We start from the raw sequence: 8,702 nt of genomic DNA, 5'->3' as shown, positions 1-8,702 counted from the left end.
TTTAGTCTTGTCAGTGCCAATTCCTCCTCAAAGCACAGCCTCTCTCCGGGTCTGCCCTCTCCTCCTGCTGATTTGCATTCAGTTTCTTTGTCCAAACAGTGCCACTTCACCTATGGAACTATTCCAGTTCCCTTCTATTCCCTCACTCCTTCCCCTTCTTTGGATCAGCCCCAAATCCAATCTCACCACGTCCTTAATATACCAGTCATGACTATCACCCCTTCTGTGCTAGAACAGCACTTTTACCACACCAAAATTCCAGGGAAACACACTGGGAAAAACAACACTAAACAGAAAACAAACAAACAAAACAAAACTTAAAAAAAACAAAACAGAGAAAATATGTTTTCAGGTACAGCTGGTTTTACCTTTGCTTGTACCTGTCGCTGTCTGAACTTTGGGAAAATGTCTGGAGCATGCTCTGTGCAGAGGAATTTTTGGGGAGCTTGCCCATGAAGCCCTAGCTCTGCTCTGTGACATGGCAAACTTGAAGCCAAAAAGCATCAATGTTAGCCTCTCACACAAGAATCTTAGTGAGAAAACTGTAACAACTTCAAGGAAAATACTGTACCCATAGAAAACAAACCATATTAATAACTTTATTGACAGGCATCATCAAGCTCCTAAAGGAACCAAGGCTTTGACATCCCAGTAAGTCTTTAAGGCACAGTTTCCATAACAGTATTTTCATCTCTTACCTGACAAAGGATTGGTGAAATCTGTTTGCCCTGCAGAAGCACAGGTTGTATGGGACTCAAGCTGAACCTGCAGCCAAAGGTTCAGAGCTTCCTGAAACTCATGGTGTATGAGTTCCACATTGACATACTCCATCCACAGATCCTGAAGCACAAAATAATTAAATTATCATCCCCATTTTGATCATGTATCATGTGCTGTCCACCCATCCTAGGACCTGGGGAACTAAAGCAAATAAATAAAAATATACCCTGCAGTTTTAAGTCACATGAAATTTATTATTAAGGGCAAAAAATCTAAAATTAAAAGAAAAACTGAACACTTTTTATTACATATATAGATATCGACTGAAAAGCACTTGTGACACTTAGAGATGAAATCTAACACATGGTATAATTTCTGATAAATAAGAGGCAAGGGGAAAGAGAGATTACTAAAAATCTGTTCCTAAAAAGGGAATACAAGAGACCAAGATAGTTTAAAAGATCATGGCATGATTAACTGCAGCCAGGCTAAGGCAGGCTGTATTTCCAGCAGTCACATACACTGTAGGAGAGAAAACAAAGCAAGCATAAGGAAATGCCCTTCCAAAATCTCCCCTCTTGCAGGGTTTTGCTTATACTAAGTCTTTAGTCTTCAAGAACAGAATAATACACACTCACTAACTTATATTTGAACCTTTGACATTTTACAGACTACCAACACAAGCACGTTTTGGCTTCCAGTCATTTGTTATTTAAAGTTACAAATTAAATTACCCTCTAATACTAATTACAGAGCAGTACAGAAAAAGTACTGTGCTGCAAGAAATGACAGATATGCAAGAAATTTACATCTGAGTCCTCTTTCAAACATAAAGGAAGGCAGTTTGGGATAGCACAGGGTTTTAGGAAAAAGGTTAGAGCCATGAAGGTATCATACATGCTGTATGTGTATTAAAGACCAGTGACACAAGTCACCCACTGACTTCAAGGACTCATTTTAGCAAGTAGATTTCAGATTGTCAGTGTTATTAGCAACTCACCTGTTGATTCTGCATGACTTTAGCAAGTCTGTGTGCATCATACTGCTTTGGTAAAGAGGGAATGTATGTATCTCCTTTCTGGAAACTCTCTTCTTCCAGCCACAAAATTAAAACATTACAAAGCCTGAGGGAAGAAAAAAAAGGGAAAAAAAGGAAAAAATATAAAATTAGTGTGAGTTTGATTGTTCTAAGGTTTAGAATTAAGGCAACAAATAATGCTACAAGGTAACATGGTTAAAAACAGGTACTTCAGGTGCTTTTTCACTCGTTTACTGTCAAGTTAAACACCAGCGGTGGAAAGAAGCTTCTTAGAGAAGTATGAACAGCAACAACAAAGGTAATAGGACAAATTCTGAAAAAGAAAACATTTATGCAAACTAGCATAAGACCCAGGACTGACTGTCTCTTATGTCAAGAAGTATCACCACAACCCCACTCAAAAGACCAAAGCAATAAACAGATTACATGTGAGCAAGATTGGCTTCTCACCCCACAACCTCTCTGCAGTGCCCGCTCCAAAAAGTCATGCCTGAGTTAAGCCACATCTTTTAATTTCTTTTCAGAGTCTCAATCATGGCTAGTTCATTCTCATTTCCTCCTCTGTTAAAATTGTAACATAAATACACCTTTTTCTTCAGCTGACATCATTCCACCCACGGGTACCATTTTCACTATCACACCGTCCAAGCCTTCCTGACAAGGAAGGAGTAGAATGCCATTAAATCTTCACACTGTGGTATTAAATATCGCTAGCAAACTCCTGCTTCCTTCATCAGTGTCACTGGTGAAAAAATGGAAGTACACCAGTTCCAAGAATCAGCCCCTATAAACCCTACCAATAATTTCGCTCCTGTCTAGGAAACTAGACAGGTCATTAAACTTCCTGAGCATAAGATTTATTTGGGTGTAGAGCAGTCTGGCTCTCTGTTGGAGTGGGAAACATTTTTTAAATGAAAGACTGAAAATATTAATCAAGTTCACCCAGTGAGCATCTCTGGATTATTTTTCACAGGCAACCAGGTGGGATTTATGATCCCCCTTGTTTGTTTGTACAGTACCTACTGATTGCTGAGGGGAGCACTGAGCAGGAGCTCAGATTCCACACATCCAGGGTCCCTGAACAAGGGACTCTCTTCAAATCATCTTTTCAACTAGCTCCTGGGAATATTCACATACTGCCTCAAGTTTAGTGTGCATGAGGTATAGACAGCTCTTAGGAGCTACCATCCCTCAAAAAAGTGGGCATTCAGCAGCTGAGTGGCAGTGAGTGACTGTGTCCCTCTCTTTAGCCTACTCCAAGACAAAAAGGGAGTCTTGTGGCGAGGTTTTGGTAAGCAGATTTACCATTTTTCAGGTGGCACAGAAGACACTTGAGAGAACTCACCTTTAGGCTGCTAACTAAGTAAACTGCACTGAACCATGTGCTGAAGTCCCCAGTAAATTTCCTGATGAAGTAATCTTACTCAGACCAATTCAGGTCCTGGTCTGTGACAAACATGCATACACACCAAGTAGCCTTTTACATTTATAGCTAGTGATGTACATGCGAGTAGCAGATATGCCTAAATAATAAATATTTTGCCAGCATGGGGCTACCATTCATTAAAAAGCAAAGCTTTTTCCCTAAGGGGAGTGACAAATCTATCAATAATGTTTTATTTTTAGAAGACCAGCCCCCTCTCAAACAAGTTGTGCAAACAGAAGAATGGATTTGAGCACACCCATGCACTTGGGGACATGGGTTAGTGGCAGCCTTGACAATGCTGGGTTAAATACTGGACTTGATCTTGGAAGGCTTTTTCAACCTGAATGGTTCTGTGATTTCATGCTTTTAGTAAGTGCCTGCAGTACATCTAAGGTCACATCCCTTCATTCCTCACACAGCTACAACTACGCTGTAGCAGTTACTCAGGCAGTTGCATTGATTAAGATGGAACTGGGCAGGCTTTTTTTACCTGACAAGTTCCTTATGCAGCTCAGGTGAAGTCAGGTAATCAGGTGAGCAGCTGGCCTTCTCTGGTGACCTCTCACTGCCCTCAGGACTCTCCACTCTCAGTGCTTTACTGGCAGCATGGTGGAAGTCTGCTACCTCTGTCAGCCGCTGCTTCATCTCAGTCAGCAAGTTAACATGAGCTGCACTCTGGAAAAAGCGTCTTCCAATACAGCCACCTACAGGTAATCTAAAAATGAACAAAAAAGCACAACTAAGTCTTGTTGCAAATGTCAAATCAGCATCTCTGCAGATAAATTGGCTCACCATAGAAGCTGCTGGTACCCACTGCTTTCAGGTTCAGTCAGTGTAACGCACTTACTTTCACTTTCTTCTGTGCACTTAATGAGTGCTTGCTAGCTGCTGGAGCAGGTCAGACTCACCCATACTGTGGTCCTGGTCGGTGAAGGTACAGGAGGAAGAACTTCTGCCAGATCAGAGGCATGAGAGGGTGATCTGCAGGGGTAGCAAGGGCCTGGTGAGCCCAGCGGTAAATCATGAGCCTCTGAAGGGAAGGGACGATGGGCAGCTTCAGCTGGGTCTGGGCTTTCTGCAGAAACAACATTTCCAGACAAGTGTGGTGCTGTAACAGGCTGTCACAGGCTAACTGAGCGGATTAACACAGCGTGAACGCTTGGTAATTACAGAGGAGAAAACTTTGGAAGCCGTCACATATCTGCTATGGGCCTTGAAGGATGAGCTGCCCATCTCACAGTTACGTTGGAGAGCAGACCTACACCTCTGATGTTTACAAAAACCCAGCATGATGGCTCTGACACCAGGCCAACATATGGGCCACTGGTGTTAATTACAGTTAATTACTGTTCTTCCTCACAGAAGTAGATGTCCCTGGTTTAGATCTCCAGCGTGCTACTTTTAGCTTTTTCCAGATTACATGTAATATACCTCTAGTGAAAATTCTAAATGCAAAGTATAACTAATGTGAAGAAAGGACACAGAAGCAAAAGCAGAACAAAGACAACGCAATGAGTAGCAGCACCCCATTTCAGCAACACCACAAATCCAGTAAATCATTGAACAGTCCCACTCCAAGCTCCCCTGGACTGTGCCTGAAGCAGGGGAATGGGAGGCTCTTCTGAGTTCCCAAGTCTCAGAGCAGACCCTGGCACTCCCTCATCCCCTACACCAGACTTCTGGCATCCTTTTCCACACACTGCCCACACCCGATTTGTTTTCCAGCTGAATCAAGCCATGCAAGCTAAAGAACAAATGTTTTCCAAACCAGCTCCAAGGATGCAAGACATGTACTGGACACGGCCCAAACAAACCTATTTTCACACAGCTACCTCCTTCATTAAAACACACTGAAACAGCTGAGACGAAGGATGGGCCAAAAGTTACACTTTGAGAATGGACAGTTTTGGTTTTCACTTGCTTCACTCCAGAATTTATAACTGAATTTGGGCAAAGAAGCTGGAAAATGCTGCAATGTGGCCTGAAGTAGAGCTGATTAAGTGCCTTCTTAAAGGAGAGACCTGAACAGTTTTGAAAGCCTTGGAAAATAATTCAGAAAACAGAGAAAAGTAAAGGCCAGTCTCCTGTAAATTCATGTCATCTGAGAAATCATCTGTTTGAAATACAGACATGTTTTCCCATCTGAAAAATAAGCACTCCCCATATCAGGGGATAAATCCACTGAAGCTTGTGAGGCATTTAGATGACCCAGAAACTCATGTAAAAGCACAAATTAGTTTTCTGTAAATATTGATACAGTAAAATCAGATATTTCCATGGTAGCTTTTAAACATAGAAGAACTCAATCATACTCAAAATGTAAAAGAAAATTTCCCTGAGGTACATTTTCTCCTGCACAGCCAAGTAAAGCATTATTTATGCTTTTATCCTGGTAAGAAAGTAGTACATAAGAAAAAAAACTAAATGACACAAGGGAACCCTTTTCCCCAGCAGTCCTCTCCAATAAAATAATAAAAAGGGATGAACAGTTCTCTCACCTTCAAAGCTTGATCAGGAGTTAAAGCATTGATAACCAGCTCCCCCTCCACAACTCTGCGAAGCTGTGAATCTTCTTCAAATATTGACTCCACATTTAACACCGTCCATGCAAACCAGACCTGGACAACCCAGAAATAAGAGAAATATTGGTAACAAAATGGCAGGGGGCAGCATCAGGAAGCTTGATGCTCTCTTAAGAGGAATAGGTGTTTGACAGATTCTCACTGCAGAGTTGCAAAAAACAGTATCACATCTCAACAACAAAACCTCTTTACCCTTAAATTCAAACTTCCCCTTCGTACAATCTTGGGAAAGAAGGGGAAAACCAGAGAAAACTGACAGAACTACCCAGAGAGTCTCTGTAAAACAAGATCTCCTCTCTTCCACCTGCGCTACACATCTCTGTCTGGGGTACTGCAAGGGTTTTTTCCCTTTTTGCTTGAATAAGGAGCTCACTTAAGCAGAGAGAAAGCAGCTGGAATTCAAAACACTTATCAGATAAAGACTGATCTAATAGAAAAGTCTGGCTTTACAGATTTTGTCTTCTTAAACAGATCAAGAATAATACCAGATTAGAAGAAAATTTAACTATCCAATCCTATTATATGAATTCTTGGATGCAGATTAGACAAAACTCTCCCCATGTAAAATATCCGTGTTCCTTTTAGTGCAACAAACCCACAGTATTCTCTTAGGCTAAAGTAGGATTTCCTTGCAAGAAAACTCTGGGATAGGAAGAAAAAGTGACCAAGAAAGAGATCTTAAAAAAAAAAAAGATCCCTAGACCAGTATGCTGCTTTTCCCATCACACAACACCATCATGGCACTCACCTGAGAGGAGTTGGCATTGCCCTCCACAAAGGATGGTGTGACATTGCCTGCCACGATCCAGCTGACGAGAGAAGACAGCAGACCCTTGTCACAGTGATAGCCCAAAGCGTTCTGCATAAAACAGAAAACATCTGGGGTTTTTTTTGTGAGCAGGTGATTTAGAAGCTACAGGTGCATCACTCAATCTTCATCCAGGTTCCTTTCCACTTCCTGTTGCTACTTTCCAACCTCAGCTCAGCCAGGCACCACTGCTTGGACTGTCTTTTTCAGTGAAAACATCCCATTACAGTGACAGTGTCTGGTTTTTCAGAAGAAGCTCCATTTTTGTTCTAAACAACCAAATATTTGAAATGCAAAAAAGACAAACTACAACAGAACTCATATGAATCAAAATTGTATAGTAAATTGGTTTCATTAATAATTATTATCATTATTATTAAAATATCAGACATTTCATTAATTTTGACCCACTCAGTAACAAATCAGATAACCCCATCATCACTCATCATCACGACTGGTTGTCCAGAGAAGTTGTGGCTGCCTCATCCCTGGAAGTGCTGAAGATTAGGCTGGACAGTGCTTGGAGCAACCTGGTCTAGGTTTCCCTGGAAGGTGGCCCTGCCCATAGCAGGAGTGGAACTGGATGGGCTGTAAAGGTCCCTCCCAACCCAAACCATTCTAGGATTTCACAGCCGTTCTTGTTGCACTTCAGGAAAATACATTCACCTCAAAATCAGACTGTGCAACACACGAACTGACCATTTACTCAACAGCCACACCAAAACACCACAGCTATTTACCTTGTGCTGCTGGTAAAGCAGCTTTTGCACACAGTCCTCTTGGCTGTACTGAAAAGCAGCTTTGCACAAGTCATCCAGCAGGCAGAGCGTGGCGCGGTCCCTGTGCCACAGCTGCTGGCTGGTAAGGACCTGCACCCAGAACTCCAGGACTGCAGCTGGCCCCACTCCGTTTGGCTGGTCACTTAGAAAGATGTGAGTCTGACAAATTAAAAGGTAAAATTAGTCAACAGATTGCAGCTTTGAGTAAAGCTTAAGAATTTATTGGAGAACTGTATGACTTGCTTGAGGCTGTGGGCCAATCCTTAAATTAAATAATTTACAACAACAGTCTCTATATCCAAGTAAGGACAGCTTTGTCATCTTCAGCCTCCAATTTTCTGCAGATTCTGAAGTCTGAAGAGCAAAGGACCTTGTGCAATCAGCAAAAACAGACACAGAAGCCTTAAGCAGGACCCCTGCAGGCATAAATAGCACCTATTTCTAAAGTCCAGCCTGCTGTTTCTGCAAAAGGACTTCCCAGAGTAGGTGTGTGTTGGAACCCTGGGTTCTGAGAATTTCAGCCTGTCAGTGCTCAGAGGCAGTGATCCTCAGAAGTACACTGTACTCCATCCAAAACCCTGGGAAAAGTTTCCCAAATTGTGTGATAACACTGAGGTTATTGCTGTGTAATTAAAAGTCTTATCACTGGGTGAAATATGTAGAAATGTAGAAAATTAGGTTTAGGGGATATAGGTGATAATAGGTTACAATATGGAGGATTTTGGGTGTGGATTTGTCTTCTTTCTCCTTCTTCTTCACAAATCTGAGTGCTCTGTCATTGGGTCAAAAGTTCCGCACTGCAGAACATGAAAGGTTAGTAACTGGGTTGTAAGTAAAAACATATTACTTAGCATTTCATAATTGGTTAATTTAGACTTTAAAAAACCTTGGAAATGAGAACTCACAGCCATTTTCCACCCTGCCAACCAAGAGGCACACACTGTGCAGCTGTATTACTGCTAAGATGTAATAAACAACTAAGACCAAACAAGAGTTCTTGATCTTCTGCATCTTAATTCTAACTCTGAGTAAAAGAACTCGAGATACAAAAACAGAAGAAAAATAATAGGTCTGTTTCCATTGCCCCCCTCTAGTCTTGGAGAGCTTTGGGTTTTGACCTCTCTGAGCTTAAAAAAATACTACTGCTCCCTCACTCAGGAACATTTTTCCATTCCAGAGCCCACATTAATGGCCAAAAGCAAAGCTTTCAAACATTAATGTATCTGCTGCATTCCTCAAATAACACAAACAAGAAAGTAGTGCTGCATATTACATTCCCGTTTTTAAACAGTTTTGACCTGGTATTGGGATATGAATTTTCCAAGAAGTCTGACAGGCAAATATTGTT

The 8,702-nt window shown here is 41.5% G+C and overlaps 1 protein-coding gene across 2 annotated transcripts in view; it reads right to left on the bottom strand.

Annotated features, from left to right (window-relative positions):
* Positions 1-8,702, bottom strand: part of EPG5 (ectopic P-granules autophagy protein 5 homolog) — a 51,131-nt gene that overhangs the window by 20,897 nt on the left and 21,532 nt on the right. For both annotated transcript variants that reach the window (XM_017743696.1, XM_017743695.1), the window contains exons 18-24: positions 7,316-7,513; positions 6,516-6,626; positions 5,684-5,803; positions 4,094-4,260; positions 3,676-3,900; positions 1,721-1,844; positions 699-840 (exon numbers count right to left, since the gene is read on the bottom strand). In XM_017743696.1, coding sequence (XP_017599185.1) covers positions 699-840; positions 1,721-1,844; positions 3,676-3,900; positions 4,094-4,260; positions 5,684-5,803; positions 6,516-6,626; positions 7,316-7,513 — 1,087 coding nt within the window. The remainder of the gene's footprint in view (positions 1-698; positions 841-1,720; positions 1,845-3,675; positions 3,901-4,093; positions 4,261-5,683; positions 5,804-6,515; positions 6,627-7,315; positions 7,514-8,702) is intronic.

Source organism: Corvus brachyrhynchos, unplaced genomic scaffold (genome assembly GCF_000691975.1).
Source record: "Corvus brachyrhynchos isolate BGI_N302 unplaced genomic scaffold, ASM69197v1 scaffold8, whole genome shotgun sequence".
Lineage (NCBI taxonomy): Eukaryota > Metazoa > Chordata > Aves > Passeriformes > Corvidae > Corvus > Corvus brachyrhynchos.
Note: the sequence above shows the minus strand (reverse complement) of the source record. Positions and strands in the feature narration are given on the sequence as shown.